At 35.7% G+C, this 15,767-nt stretch overlaps 1 protein-coding gene across 13 annotated transcripts in view; it reads left to right on the top strand.

Moving 5' to 3' along the window:
* GRIK2 (glutamate ionotropic receptor kainate type subunit 2) overlaps positions 1-15,767 on the top strand; it is a 741,992-nt gene that overhangs the window by 338,622 nt on the left and 387,603 nt on the right. For all 13 annotated transcript variants that reach the window (XR_015132343.1, XR_015132345.1, XR_015132344.1 and 10 more), the window contains 2 exons: positions 5,602-5,783; positions 13,496-13,549. Coding sequence is in view for 10 of the 13 variants with exons in the window: in XM_086316368.1 (XP_086172494.1) it covers positions 5,602-5,783; positions 13,496-13,549 (236 nt within the window). In the remaining 3 variants the exon portion in view is untranslated. The remainder of the gene's footprint in view (positions 1-5,601; positions 5,784-13,495; positions 13,550-15,767) is intronic.

Below are 15,767 nucleotides of genomic sequence, written 5' to 3'. Positions count from 1 at the left end.
GCTTGGCAGGCAGTTCTTTACCACTGAGCCACACGGGAAGCCAGGACCACATATCAGTTCAGTTCAGTCACTCAAGTCATGTCCAGCTCTTTGCGACCCCATGGATTGCAGCATGCCAGGATTCTCGGTCCATCACCAACTCCCAGAGCTTACTCAAACTTATGTTGATTGAGTTGGTGATGCCATCTAACCATCTCATCCTCTGTCGTCCCCTTCTCCTCCTGCCTTCAATTTTTCCCAACATCAGGGTCTTTTCTAAGGAGTCAGTTCTTCACATCAGGTGGCCAAAGTACTGGAGCTTCAGCTTCAGCATCAGTTCTTCCAATGAATATTCAGGAGTGATTTCCTTTAGGATGGACTGGTTGGATCTCCTTGCAGTCCAAAGGATTCTCAAGAGTCTTCTCCAACACCACTGTTCAAAAGCATCAATTCTTTGGTTCTCAGCTTTCTTTATGGTCCATCTCTCACATCTATGCATGACTACTGGAAAAACCATAGCTTTGATTAGATGGACCTTTGTTGGCAAAATAACATCTCTGCTTTTTAGTATGCTGTCTACGTTGGTCATAGCTTTCCTTCCAAGGAGTAAGCGTCTTTTAATTTCATGGCTGCAGTCACCATCTGCAGTGATTTTGGAGCCCAGAAATATAAAGTCTCTCACTGTTTCCATTGTTTCCCCATCTATTTGCCATGAAGTGATGGGACCTGATGCGATGATCTTTGTTTTCTGAATGCTGGGTTTTAAGCCAGCTTTTCCACTCTCTTCTTTCACTTTCATCAAGAGGCTGTTTAGTTCTTCTTCACTTTCTGCCATAAGGGTGATATCATCTGCATATCTGAGGTTACTGATATTTCTCCCAGCAATCTTGATTCCAACTTGTGCTTCATCCAGCCCAGCGTTTCTCATGATGTACTCTGCAGAGAAGTTAAATAAGCAGGGTGACAATATACAGGCTTGACGTACTCCTTTTTCTATTTGGAACCAGTCTGTTTTTTCCATGTCCAGTACTAACTGTTGCTTCCTGACCTGCGTACAGATTTCTCAGGAGGCAGGTAAGGTGGTCTGGTATTCCCTTCTCCTTAAGAATTTTCTGCAGTTTATTGTGATCCACACAGTCAAAGGTTTTGGTGTAGTCAATAAAGCAGAAGTAGATGCTTTTCTGGAACTCTCTTGCTTTTTCGATGATTCAGCAGAGGTTGGCGATTTGATCCCTGGTTCCTCTGCCTTTTCTAAATCCAGCTTGAGCATCTGGAACTTTTCAGTTCATGTACTGTTGAAGCCTGGCTTGGAGAATTTTGAGCATTACTGTGCTGTCTTATCACGTATAAACTATCCCAATTATTTTGAAGAGCTTACTTTTTTCCTAAATAGGGAACTCTTTTGTTTTACAACAAAATAGTATTAACTTGTGTATGATGGATTGATTAAGGTAATCCTTTCTGAAATTGGCAGTTTTAGACTGTGATATGTTGTATAGGAATGCTGGTGGAGGTAGGAAGATCAATAGGGATCCACAGCAGAAAATACATGACCAGTATTTTAATTAAAAGACATTCCTATTGTTTAAGCCCCTTTTCCTTTCAATAAAAAGCTCATCTATGTATATTAACTTAGAGGGATGCCATCAAATAATTCATATTAAGTTCCCAAGTAAAAATCCACTCTTCAGATGTCTTGAATACATCTCCCATTTTGTCAACTCTCTTATTCTTTCAAGGTGTTCTGAATAATAGAATTCACAGAGGAGTTTGTACCTAAATGTCAAATAGTAAGGAAGGCAGAGGATCTAGAATGGAGATATGGATAAAAGAGAAACAATAGCACTGGGCAGAGTAATGAAATCTTAGAAGCCAAGAGAGATCTCTACGCACCTATTCAGGAGATGATGGAAAGCGGAGGGTTCAGGATGGGGAACACATGTATACCTGTGGCGGATTCATTTTGATATTTGGCAAAACTAATACAATTATGTAAAGTTTAAAAATAAAATAAAATTAGAAAAAAAAATAAATAAAAATCGCGATTCTTCTTTCAGTATTCAGACAACTCTCTGGATTTCTTCTCTTTGATTAAAATGTTGAACCATTTTTATTCCAAAAACTGATTGTGAAAAGCATTATAGAACTGTATCTCATGTGGTTAAATCTCTGTATCTCAACTGTATCTCAAACTGTATGTCATGTGGTTAAAGACTGAATAAATACTATTAATCTAATCATTATATTTATCCATGAAACAATGTCTTGCACATAGTAGACATGCAGTAAATACATGTTGTATATATAAATGAAGACAATAATTCTCTTGAATTTAAGAAGGAGATGGCAAGTCCTACTAGCAACAGCTATTTTTTTAAAAAAATTATCTCTTGAATATTATTCTTCAGGGAAGCTGGCAAACTGAAATCTGTTACATTCATGCTAGCAGGGATGTATATGTGTGAAGAGAAGTAAACATTCATTGTACCTGGTGGCTCAGTGGCCTAGCCACATGAGTTCTCAAGACACTTGAAAATAGTTGGCACTATTTATACTTAAGGTGAGCCCTACAGATGCTATTTGTGGATTTAATACTTCTGAAAATTTCTACTTCCAAGTCAGTTGAGCTTTTTCAATTCAGAACTGTTGAGCTAATCTCTAACTGTATAGCTGCTTTTTCTTTGATAATGAGTTTATCTCAACAATTTTGATTGATATTTTGATGTTGTTAGGTTTTCAGTCTATATCAGTGTCAAAATAACTTCTAAGAATAGATTAGTAACCAGCACATTTAAAAAATAACTATATTCTTTCCTTCTTAGCCCAGATAACAATAATAAAAACCCACTACTTATTGAAAGTCTAATATAAGCCGGTTCCCCTTTGGTGTTTTATGTATTAATTTATATATTGATATAGGTTATATGGTTTTACCCTCTAGTAGAGAAGAGGAAAGCAAAACAAATCTTGGATATCTTGCATAAAGATTCACATATAGATTTTTTGAACTGAGATTCACACTCAACTCTCAGGGTATTCCTACTCTGATAGACTAAATATCCCAAATTTACATTTGACTCACTCAAAATCTTGTGAGATAAGTTAGCGAAGGGTAGCTTTCTTTTCTTTATTCACCTAATGTTGGTATTAGATCTGTCTGTGTTTATATAAATAACGAGAATAATAGAAATGTAGAACTAAGAATATTTTAGAAGTAATCCAATAAACATTTATTTGATGCATGAGGAATGAATTTTTTTTCTTTCTCTCTCTTATTCCTACACTCAGTTGTATTTATAGTTTTCTAACTCATTCTGCCTAGTTGGAAATCATTTTTAAATTATTTTATTGTCTTATGCTACTAGTTAATATAAAATACTTATATTCTATTAAATTGCTCTGCCAAAGTGGTTCAAAGGGTGGCTCTCAAAAGACACCAAAAATTGGATCTAACTTTGGAAATTGACCACACTCTTTGATAACCAAGAAAATCATCTGGAGCGATTATTAAAAATCCTCATGCATGAGTTGTATCCCCTGAAGATTCTGACTTTGTTATTTAGATTGTACTCAGCTTCACAGATTACTGTCATTCATTCCAAAGTTTGGAAGTCACTGCCTTAGAGCAAGTCTATTCTATTTATAAAAAGTTGTTAAACAATGTTACTCTGTGTGTGTGTGCTCAGTCGCTCAATTGTGTCTGATTCTTTTCGGCCCCATGGACCGTAGCCCACCAGGCTCTTCTGTCCATCGAATTTTCCAGGCAAGAATACTGGTGTGGGTTGTCATTTTCTATTCCAGAGGATCTTCCTGACCCAGGGATCAAACTCGTGTCTCTTGCATCTCTTGCACTGGCAAGTGGATTCTTTACCACTATCCCACCTGGGAAACCCAAAACAATATTACTATCCTTTAAATTTGTATTATAACTTAGTTGTGAAGTAACCTTATGTGCAAAGAAATGCATAGCATTTTATACACATTTTAGAGAATTTTATAAGTCCACTAATAAACACTAATACAATTAAGCATGTGTTATAAACTCAAATATTCGTTTTCACCTTTGTACAATTCAGTGTTAACACCTGTACTCGTTACATACATGATTCCCTACACTGAATTATATTATGTTCAGTGGGTACATTTGATGTCAATTAATTATATAGTATTTATTTTACTATTGTTAGTAAATACTTAAACTTGTAAAACAAGATAATTATATTGTGTAATTTATGCAAATATTATTTGCAGAATTTTAAATATCAAAATTCTAAACTAACTTACAATAAAGTAAATTTTATGGGACAATACTTTAAAATCAAAAGTTATTAGGTATATTTATGAATTTATATATTTTTTATCTTTCATGTCCTAAGGATGAAAATATTTAAAATTAGTCATATTAATTTTATTAACTATGTTGAAACATGTTAACATGTATATAGCATTGTATATCTAAGAGGATGTATTATTTAATTAAAAACTGAATGAAAAAATTCCAAAATTTAGATTTTATTCTTTATATCTCTTACATTATTTTAATATACAGTATATTTTTGTCATAATAGAAAGTGAAGTCTCTCAGGCATGTCTGACTCTTTGTGACCCCATGAACTGTAGCCTACCATGCTCCTGCATCCATGGGATTTTCCAGGCAAGAGTACTGGAGTGGGTTGCCATTTCCTTCTCCAGGGGATCTTCCCGACCCAGGGATGGAACCCGGGCCTCCCGCATTACATGCAGATGATTTACTGTCTGAGCCACCAGGGAAGTCATAATAAGATACTTTTTATTCCTGTTTCTAAACAAAGTTATACATATACACCAAATTACTAGACCACTACTTGTAAAAAAATAAATAAATAAAAAAGAAGCCATCGAAGTTTTTAATAACAGAGAATAACTGCATTAAGTATATCTACTAAAAAACAGTGTTTAATTAATTAGACAAAATAGAACAGTAGTCACTGACATAATAACCTGTAAGACATTCTCACAAAACAACTATTAATGTAAAATAAAGCCCTCTCTCTATATATATATATGCAAATACATAAGAAAATATATGGAAGATAATATTTTAAGCCATCAACCATGACAACCCACTGGGAGTAGAATTAGGGTACAAAGAGAGACCATTTTATTCTATAGTCTTTTGTGTATTTAAATTGTTTACATTTAACTAATAGTCATGTATGTCTTTCATTCTTTAAGATATACCCTAAGATTTTGAGAAGTAATATTAACAAAAATGGGGCTTCCCTGATGGCTCAGAGGGTAAAGAATCTGCAATGCAGGAGCATCAGGACAAGCAGGTTTGATCCTTGGATCAGGAAGATCCTTTGGAGGAGGAAATGACAACCCACTCCAGTATTCTTGCCTGGGAAATCTCATGGACAAAGGAGTCTGCAGAGTCCATAGGGTCACAAAGAGTCAGACATGACTGAGCACATGATGCATTAACAAAAACAACTGGCAATTAGGAATTCTGAAGCAGGAATTTCAGTGGCCACGTCATGAAATGTACATGGTCAAGAAAATCATCACTGTAGTGTGTTTTGTGATTTCTGTGATCCACTGTGATTTTTCTCTAACATTCTTTTTTTTTTTTTTTCATTAAAGGTCTCATTCGCTTGCAGGAGCTCATCAAAGCTCCATCAAGATACAATCTTCGACTTAAGATCCGTCAACTACCTGCTGATACAAAGGATGCAAAACCCTTACTGAAAGAGATGAAAAGAGGCAAGGAATTCCATGTCATCTTTGACTGTAGCCATGAAATGGCAGCAGGCATTTTGAAACAGGTAATTGCTAAATTATTTAAGTTAATTTCTTTATTACATTTGAGTTTGAAGTATGTTTTTTGTTTGTTTGTTCTTGTCCACATTGCATGGCATTTGAAAATTCCCCAAACAGGGGTTGAACCTGTGCCACCTGAGGTGGAAGCACAGAGTCTTAACCCCTGGGCTGCCAGAGAAGTCCCCTGGTTTTTGATTTTTAAATGAAGTTGTTATTGTTACATGGTCAGTTTATAAAAAAGTCAGAGAAGTCACTTTGATATAAATTTTCTGATAAAAAAAATCTGACAAATGCTTTTAAGTAATTGTCTTAAAGGAAAGTAATATAGATAGTGATGATCTTCAAAGCAGATTGAAATTCTGAGATTAGTTTCAAATGGCTAAAATACTGTTTGTTATTGTGAATATTGATTAAAGCAATAGATATTTCTATTTTGTGCTGAAATGAGGGAATAAACTTCAAAGCAAAAATAAGAGAAAAAACATTGTTCTTTACCTGACATGTATGCTATGCTGAGATGCCTTACGCATTTGATCTTATTTAATCATCATCATAATCAAAGGCTTATGTAAAAAGTGATTATATAATGATTATGCTGAAAATAATCAAATAATTATGTAAAAAAAAAAACAAAAACAAGTGATCTGTAAAGATGGTGACTAGTTCCACTTTACAGATGAAGAACCTGAGTCTCATAAAGGTTAAGTAACTTACTAATTCCATTAGCAAGTGTATAGCAGAGGGATTTATATTTCTCCTTAGTGATGTTAAGAACTATTCTTTCCAGAATAAAGCATTGCCTACCTAAAAAGATAATACTAAATCAACTAAAGGAAACAATTCATAGCAGTAAAAACTTCTTACTATGACTTCAACACTATTCAAACCTTACAGTCCACTGAAAAATAGTTATTATTAGCTCATATATAAGGGGATTGATGTAGGGGGTTAAATCGCTAGTACTAAGCTGTACTATCTAGTAGAATCTGAATTTGAACACATGTCTTTGGACTTTGTTTTTAAGCTCTTTTATACATGGTGGCACCGGAAATAAGTCAACTGCCTTGATAAAATTTAGGATAGAATATCTCTACTAGAAGGTTATGCAGATTCAGATGTCAAATTATATCTCATAAAATATAACTACCAATAGTAAATGCCTGTTATAACATGGTTAGTTTATTAAGCAGATGTTTGTCCAATCTTCCAATATGGATGTTGATTTCACTATAATAAAATATTTAATTGGATTTGGAAAATTGCTCTAGTGTTATATTTGAGTAATAAAGAATGTAAGCATGGTTGTGGTTGTTTGGTTGGGATTTTTGGAATAAAATGATATAATAAAGTTAGCACTGGAATTTAGAGTAGGAATTTATTTTTCATTTAATAAAAAATTTTGATCATGTTCATAATACACAGACTTGGAAAGAATACCTTTCCTTTATGCCTGGAGTGGGTAGCACTGTACTATTTGTCAGTGACAGATAGTATGCTTTCTCTAGACTTCCAACAAGTATCTATGATGATCAATTGTCTTTTCTCTAGAGTAATTAACTCTGACTTATTTTGGTGTTTGAAAGGTGAGAATATCCATCACTTTTTAACAGAATTTCCATTCTTTCTTTTATTGATTTATCCATTATTTTATATTTGCTTTCTGATGTGTAACCTGCTATTTTGGAAAATGAAAACAAAATTAAAGTTGTATTCAAAATATATTAAACAGTAAAATTATGTAATTTTAACAAGATTAGTAGGTGAAAAATCAGAACAAAAGTAAAATGAGAATATGAAAGTTAAGTTGAAGTCAGAATAACACTTTCACATAGAAAGCATGCTTTTCGATTCTATAACACTGGCAGATCACATATGGTGAGGTTATTTTTAAAAACTTACCTTGTCCCAGAAAGCGTTTGTCTCATATATGGATCTCAGTTAGTCTAGAAACCAATTCAAAAAGAAAGTAAATAGCTTATTTTTTGTAAATGTAGCAGTACATTTAATAGGACTTCACTTTATGACTTATGAAATTGTTCTGAGATTCCTCAACACTGGCTAATGATGAACTCCAAAGAAATGGTTTAAGAGTTGAATAACAGGCATAAATGGAACTTTCAGCTTGTCTGGTTTACTCCAAGAACAAATATTAGGAATATCCATACAAAGAGATTTTTGTTTGTTTAATTTAAACTAACATAGCTCTTACTAAATTTGGAGCAACTTTGAATTTGAAGTTTTCCTGCCTTAAAGCTTTAAAAGTGAGTGAAGCCTGGGCCTGGCTAGATTTCCTCTGAGGCAGATTCAGGGCACTCATTGTTATACATGCGTTAATAGCAAGAGATTCCAGTCTTCTCAGATTTGCCAAAGAGAATCCTCTATGGTAGGGGCAAGATGATGTGCAGTAAAATCTCAGGAGGACATTCTATCACAAAAAGAAATAGCAACCAAGAACTTTGAAGTCTATATCAGAGAATGTGAAATCAAATTTTTTAGCCTGGAAAATGTAAAAGCAGGAGCAAAGAAACTGCTGCAGCAGCAAGAAGTAAAATAAAATAAAATTTCAAGAAAGATGTATAAAGTCTACCACTGCAATTGTTAACCTTAAGCTATGTAACTCATGGGCTTCCCAGGTGACTTAGTGGGAAAGAATCTGCCTGCCAAGCAGGAGACATGGGTTCTACCCCTGGGTTAGGAAGACCCCTGGAAAAGGAAATGGCAACCCATTCTAGTATACTTGCCTGGGAAATCCCACAGACAGAGGAAGCCTGGAGGGCCACAGTCCATAAGGTCACAAAGAGTCGGACATGGTTGAGCAACTAAACAATGATGACACTAATGTCCAGATATAACGTGAAGGATAAACTGGCTGCAAATTGTGTGCCTGAATAACTGTGTGTGTTAATTTGTCATATGATATTGTTAACACTACATCAGTTAAATGTTGGGGAATTCTAACAATATTTTTATTTTGGAAAAGTTAATCTGTGGTGTTTCTTTCCAAGAGGGTGACATGGCTCAAACAATTTTCTATTGTGGTCTCTCTTATTTATCCATAAGAAGAAGATGATTTTATTCTTTTTCATGAGATCTGAAGTGTGCATATAGTTCATTCAAATATAGTACTAACAAGACCTAAAGGCTTTAAATAAAAGAAGATAGAGTGCAAGTTCTTTTTAAATTCCCGTTGGAAATTACTAGCTCACCTTCCGAGAGAGTATCCCAGTTGTTCACTTTTGTTCATGTTATAGCTAAACTTCTCTACTTAGATCTTAGTTCAAAGTCCATAACTGACTCTTGTTTTCAGTATCAAAGACTTAAGGGAGATCAATGAAAGGCACACACAGTCCTCAGTTATTCCTTACAGTTTTCTTCTCAAGAAGACGAGGAAGAAACCTCCAGCTGGTGCAGAACACTGTCTCCTTAACTGTATCCCACTCTCCTCCAAAACACAATTTCCAATATTGGCCTGAGATTCCCAGGTTTTCAAATTATCAAGGAGGAAACAGCCAAAATTTTAGAATGTATAGATTGTAAAATGAATCTATATCTTTGGGAATATAAAATATACTACTTTATAAAAGGCATAGATTACACCGCATATACCAGCTCCAGGAGTTAAAGACCTGGAGTTCATCTTTACATGCTCTCTCAATTTGTTGGCTAATTTATTCATTCTTATTATGTCTTAGTTTCTTCACCTGTAAAATAAGTATGATAATAGGAGCTACTTCATAGGTTTTTTAATGAAGCTTAAATTGATTAAAATATGCAGTGTGCTTAGAATAGTACCTAACACTTTTTAGGCATTATGTAACTGTTATTTATAGTTATACATCTGAATTGCTATTTCTTTCATATATCTCTCTATATATTTCTATGACTATTGAATTCATAAAGTAAAAAATATTGACATGGGTGATGCTGAGCTATCACTGAGTAGTTCTGAAGTTGAGAAACTTTTACTGCATATCCATCAGGAACAATGAATACCTTCTACAAAGATAATCTTGTAAATTTTTATTTATAAACATTTTCTCTCATTTTGCTTAAATGCAAACTTTACCAGTGTTACTGGCTCATATAATTGTTTATTTTTGGCTCATATCAGATCAGATCAGATCAGATCAGTCGCTCAGTCGTGTCCGACTCTTTGGGACCCCATGAATCGCAGCACGCCAGGCCTCCCTGTCCATCACCAACTCCCGGACTTCACTCAAACACACGTTCATCGAGTCAGTGATGCCATCCAGCCATCTCATCCTCTGTCGTCCCCTTCTCCTCTTGCCCCCAATCCCTCCCAGCATCAGAGTCTTTTCCAGTGAGTCAACTCTTTGCATGAGGTGGCCAAAGGACTGGAGTTTCAGCTTTAGCATCATTCCTTCCAAAGAAATCCCAGGGCTGATCTCCTTCAGAATGGACTGGTTGGATCTCCTTGCAGTCCAAGAGACTCTCAAGAGTCTTCTCCAAAACCACAGTTCAAAAGCATCAAACTTCGGCGCTCAGCCTTCTTCACAGTCCAACTCTCACATCCATACATGACCACAGGAAAAATCATAGCCTTGACTAGACGAACCTTTGTTGGCAAAGTAATGTCTCTGCTTTTGAATATGCTATCTAGGTTGGTCATAACTTTCCTTCCAAGGAGTAAGTGTCTTTTAATTTCATGTCTACAGTCACCATCTGCAGTGATTTTGGAGCCCCAAAAAATAAAGTCTGACACTGTTTCCACTGTTTCCCCATCTATTTCCCATGAAGTGATGGGACCGGATGCCATGATCTTCGTTTTCTGAATGTTGAGTTTAAGCCAACTTTTTCACTCTCCACTTTCACTTTCATCAAGAGGCTTTTGAGTTCCTCTTCACTTTCTGCCGTAAGGGTGGTGTCATCTGCATATCTGAGGTTATTGATATTTCTCCCAGCAATCTTGATTCCAGCTTGTGTTTCTTCCAGTCCAGCATTTCTCATGATGTACTCTGCATATAAGTTAAATAAGCAGGGTGACAATATACAGCCTTGACATACTCCTTTACCTATTTGGAACCAGTCTGTTGTTCCACGTCCAGTTCTAACTGTTGCTTCCTGACCTGCATACAAATTTCTCAAGAGGCAGGTCAGGTGGTCTGGTATTCCTATCTCTTTCAGAATTTTCCACAGTTTATTGTGATCAATTCAGGAAACATTATTTGTTTCCTAAAGGCTGTACATCCAATTCAGCTGTGCTTGTGGAGGGTAGGGGAGGGTGTTCCCCACACCACAAACTCATTGTCCTACAATCCAACTCAATTTTGACATTATCTATCCAGAGATAGCATCAGCCTCCACAGGTTAAGGGCTTAGTTCTATTAACATAAGACCGTCTTTCTCCCCCCTCCCCCACCACCTCAGATGCCAACCACAGATCCAGGTTATCACCTATGCTTCTGACCCATTGGCTACAGATTGGACGTTTCTAAAATCCCCTTAGGTTTGTTTAGGAGAAGGCAATGGCACCCCACTCCAGTACTCTTGCCTAGAAAATCCCATGGATGGAGGAGCCTGGTAGGCTGCAGTCCATGGGGTCGCTAAGAGTCGGATATGACTGAGCGACTTCCCTTTCACTTTTCACTTTGATGCATTGGAGAAGGAAATGGCAACCCACTCCAGTGTTCTTGCCTGGAGAATCCCAGGGACGGGGGAGCCTGGTGGGCTTCCGTCTGTGGGGTCGCACAGAGTCGGACACGACTGAAGCGAATTAGCAGCAGCAGCAGCAGGTTTGTTTAACTTGCTAGAGCAGCTCACAGAAACATTTTTCTTACCAGATTCCCAGTTTATTATGAAAGGATATAACTCAGTAACAAGCAGATAGAAAAGTGCATAGGTCAAAATATGGGGAGAGGAAAAGGAGCTTCCATGCCACATCTGAAAAATCTACTCTCCTTGCATAGTCACATGTTCTTCAATTTGGAAGCTCTCCAGATCCTCTCCTTTAGGTTTTTATGGAGGCTTCAGTACATAGGCATTCCTGAGACTTCCCTGGTGGCTCAGACGGTAACGCGTCTGCCTATAGTGTGGGAGACCTGGGTTCGATCCCTGGGTCAGGAAATCCTCTGGAGAAGGAAATGGCAACCCACTCCAGTACTCTTGCCTGGAAAATCCCATGGATGGAGAGCAGTAGTAGGCTACAGTACATGGGGTCGCAAAGAGTCGGACACGACTGAGCGACTTCACTTCTTCAGTACATAGGCATGACTGATTGAATCATTGCCTTGAGGTGATTGAACTCTATCTCCAGCCCCTCTTCCCTTCCAAGAGTTAAGGGGGTAGAGGGGGACAGGACTGAAAGTTCCTACTTTCCTTTAACAAGGTTGCTTTCCTGACAATAAGCAACCCCCTCCTGCACCTGCAATCTTTAGGGGATTTCCCCAAATCACCTCTTTTCACATAAACTCAGTTGTGATTTAAATGTGCTTGTCAAAAATAACAAGGCATTCATTTCACTTTTATGGCTCTGAAGTAATTTCAGGAAATGAAGAAAAAAGACTAACTATAATAACAAAAGTTGTTCCCATTGCTTTTATCATTTGGGAAATTCCAAGAGTTTCTGGAGCTCTGTGCCAGAAGTGGGAATGAAGACTAAATACATATTTTCTTATTATAAATCACAATATCACACTCTCTAAGTTCCTTTCCTCTGCTAAATTCTTTGATGCCAACTTTCACTAACAAATGTTTCTCCCTTTTTAAAAAGTAGATTTTATATGTCCCCCCAAATTTTCAAAAAGCATCTATCTTTTCTTGACTGATAGATATTAATTTGTAGAAACACAAATTTTATTAGACCTAATTGGTTAATACGCACCTATGAACATGGAATGCAGAGGATGTAGCTAGGGCAGCCACTTAGTAAACCAATTTGAGTAGTTAGTTGTTTGTAGAAGAGTGTTAGATGCACCTGAGAATACTTGTTTACTAAGAGCTCTTCATTCAGCTCAAAAAGGCATCATTTTTCAACTATCATCACCAAATACTGTTCACTGATAAAACAGCTATTTCAAATGCATTCTCTATTTTCAGAGAGGAAATTGATGCTTATGACTGGAAGTTCTACTCCAGAAGCCCTTGTTTTAGGAATGATGGCCTAAAATTGACAAGGGCTGTAGAAGTGTGAAATAAAATATAGTAAATTTCAATTGGTCTATTAATTAAAAGCAAAAAAAAACCACTTTATCTGTACAGTGGTGATTTACCTTTGCTTCATTAATACTAAGAAAATGTCTAAAATGCTAAAAAAAAAATTCTGTTGGTATTGTACTTTGAAACACTCTTTTCCTTACCGAGTAACACTTTTCAACAAAATAAAATGTGTTCCTTATTATGATATTTGTAGTAGGGACATTACAAACATAACGAACTAGGACGTGCTAATTTCAGGTTTTGTTTCAAATTTAATGCCTCTTTTAATATGTAAAGCTATAAGCCTTACAATTGCAAATATTCAAATAATAGCTTTTCTATCAAGAGAACTAGTTCAGAAATTCCTTCCTAACCACTAATCTTCTTTAACTATGGAAAAAAGACTTAATTTGACCCAATTTTAATGTAACCTGAATATTATACACTGATTCTTCATTATATATTAACTGTTTTCTTCTCATTTGTCTTATTGACATAATGTATTTCATGTAATATGTACCTTCAATGTTAATATTTTAATATTTAATTTTTTACTTCTTAGGCATTAGCTATGGGAATGATGACAGAATACTACCATTATATCTTTACCACACTGGTAAGTAATTTTTGAAAAATATAAACATAATATTCTAAAGTTTCTTATAATGAATTTCAGGCTGAAAAATGGGTTTTGAGTGGGAAGAAGTAATATAATGGCAGCACTTTTATAGTTAGAATTTATTTTATTTTGATAAAACCCAAGAGGAATTATCATCACAGATAACTAATGATTCTTGGTGGGAAGGTGATGATTTTAAAATAATATAATTTCAGATATCAATTCAAAATAATGTGTCTTATTTTTATATTGCTTAGAAGACTTTCAGGACATCATGGATTTTAAGATTAGTTTGCTGAGAAATCAATGTTTTAGAAAAGCATAAATTCTTATGTTGTTAGCTCTATTGACTTAACAAAAATCACATTTATTTAAGCTGCTCCTTTAGTAGATTAAATTTCTACTTTGTTTTTGCATATGTTAAGTTGGATTTTTTAAGTATATATGAGCTAATTTGCACATAGCAAATTGAATATTACCTTTATCTTTTGTCTTTAATACTCACTACACAGTTTTTTCTTAATATGCATGCAAACCTGACTTTTGGTTTTTATCAAACCTACTTACTCTTAGCTCTATTTCTTACCAACACATTACCTGGTTTTCCATTCACTGTGAAACTGGTGTCTGTCTCTGTCCCTAGTTCTCTCCTGCCCGCCTCCCAGTACGAGAGTATTCCAAGTTTGGGCCTGTATCTTATTTTCTTTTATCTTCTTCAATTATTTTCTTCAAAAGTGGTATGTTTTTATAGATTTAATCATTACCTTTGTTCAGCTGAGATCTAAATGCCCATCTGTAACATTCCCGAATTGTTGTATATTGCTGCATTGCAGAGCATTCCTAATTGTTGTGGCTTTAATATAATTTCAAGTTATTTAAACCTTAATGCATTGTCCTCTCAATTGACTCATCTTCTGAATTCTCAAAACTTCTATTATCTTTGACTCCTGTATCCCCAACAAATTCTACTGATTTTTCCTCTGTAGTGTCTCTCAGTTCAGTTCAGTTCAGCCACTCGGTCATGTTAGACTCTTTGCTACCCCATGGGCTGCAGCATGCCAGGCTTAGGGTAGTGTCTCTAGTCTGCATCTTCTTGCAATCACTAGTATCACCAATGCTCTTTCATTGTTAACTCAAAAGTTTTCCAGTTGATCTTCTTGCTTTTAGGAGTCTTAAATTTATCAGAACAAATTATTAAAATTTAGTTGACCACAGTAGCTTCTTATAAAAACAATTCTTCTCCAATAAAGATGCTTCACACAGTAGGTTGTATTTTACCGGTAAATACTAAGGTTAACTCTGCTGTATCTCTTTATTACTTCTTACCAGGTGGCTTTTTGCAGCCCATGGGAAACTTAGTCATGGGCTGATGGAGAATGAGTAGGAGCCTTCACTTGTCAGCAAATTATATTTCAATGCTTTGGAACTCAGTTATACCATAATCATAAGATTTTGGGAAATCAAAAATATCTCTTAAAAAGGAAAAAAAAATGGGTAAAAAAAAAAACTAGTATATATAGAACTCATTAGCTTATAATTGAGGGCCTTTTATAGTTTGAATCTAACCTAACTTCCCTACTTTGTTTTGTTGCTGTTCTCCTTTATGATTCTCTTATGGACAAAAATGGTTTAGTCTCCTGAGTAACTTTTATATTTTCTAATTTTTGTGTCTCTACTGACATTTGGTCTCCTTTTGCCTATCAAAAGCATGGCCATTCTTTAATGGCAGCTCAGATCCCATCTGCTCTATGAAGCTGTTCCTGACTATAAAAATTGATTGAAAATCATTTGTCTTGCTTCTGACTGCTTGCACTTGTGCTCTTTTGTCCCTTAGCATATATTGCATTGCTGTGTGTGTGTCTATATATATAGCCATACATATAGCCGTATATATAGCCAAAGAGAGAGAGACTCTCCTTGGCTAGACTGCAAACTTTGAATATTAAAAACCTGAAAGTTCCTTATTTTTTTCACAGCACACAGCAGAACTCAGGCTAGTGTCAGCTTCTCTTCAGTGAATTTAGTTCCTATATCTAGTCTAGGGCTTCCTTTGTGGCTCAGCTGGTAAAGAATCCACCCGCAATGTGGAAGACCAGGGTTGGGAAGATCCCCTGGAGAAGGGAAAGACTACCAACTGCAGTATTCTGGCCTGAAGACTTCTGTGGACTGTATAGTCTATGGGATTGCAAAGAGTCAGATACAACTGAGCAACTTT

The sequence above is a fragment of the Bos grunniens genome, chromosome 9 (assembly GCF_055505025.1).
Source record: "Bos grunniens cultivar Pamir isolate PY7600 chromosome 9, Bosgru_T2T1.0, whole genome shotgun sequence".
In the NCBI taxonomy this organism is placed as follows: Eukaryota; Metazoa; Chordata; class Mammalia; order Artiodactyla; family Bovidae; genus Bos; species Bos grunniens.
Note: the sequence above shows the minus strand (reverse complement) of the source record. Positions and strands in the feature narration are given on the sequence as shown.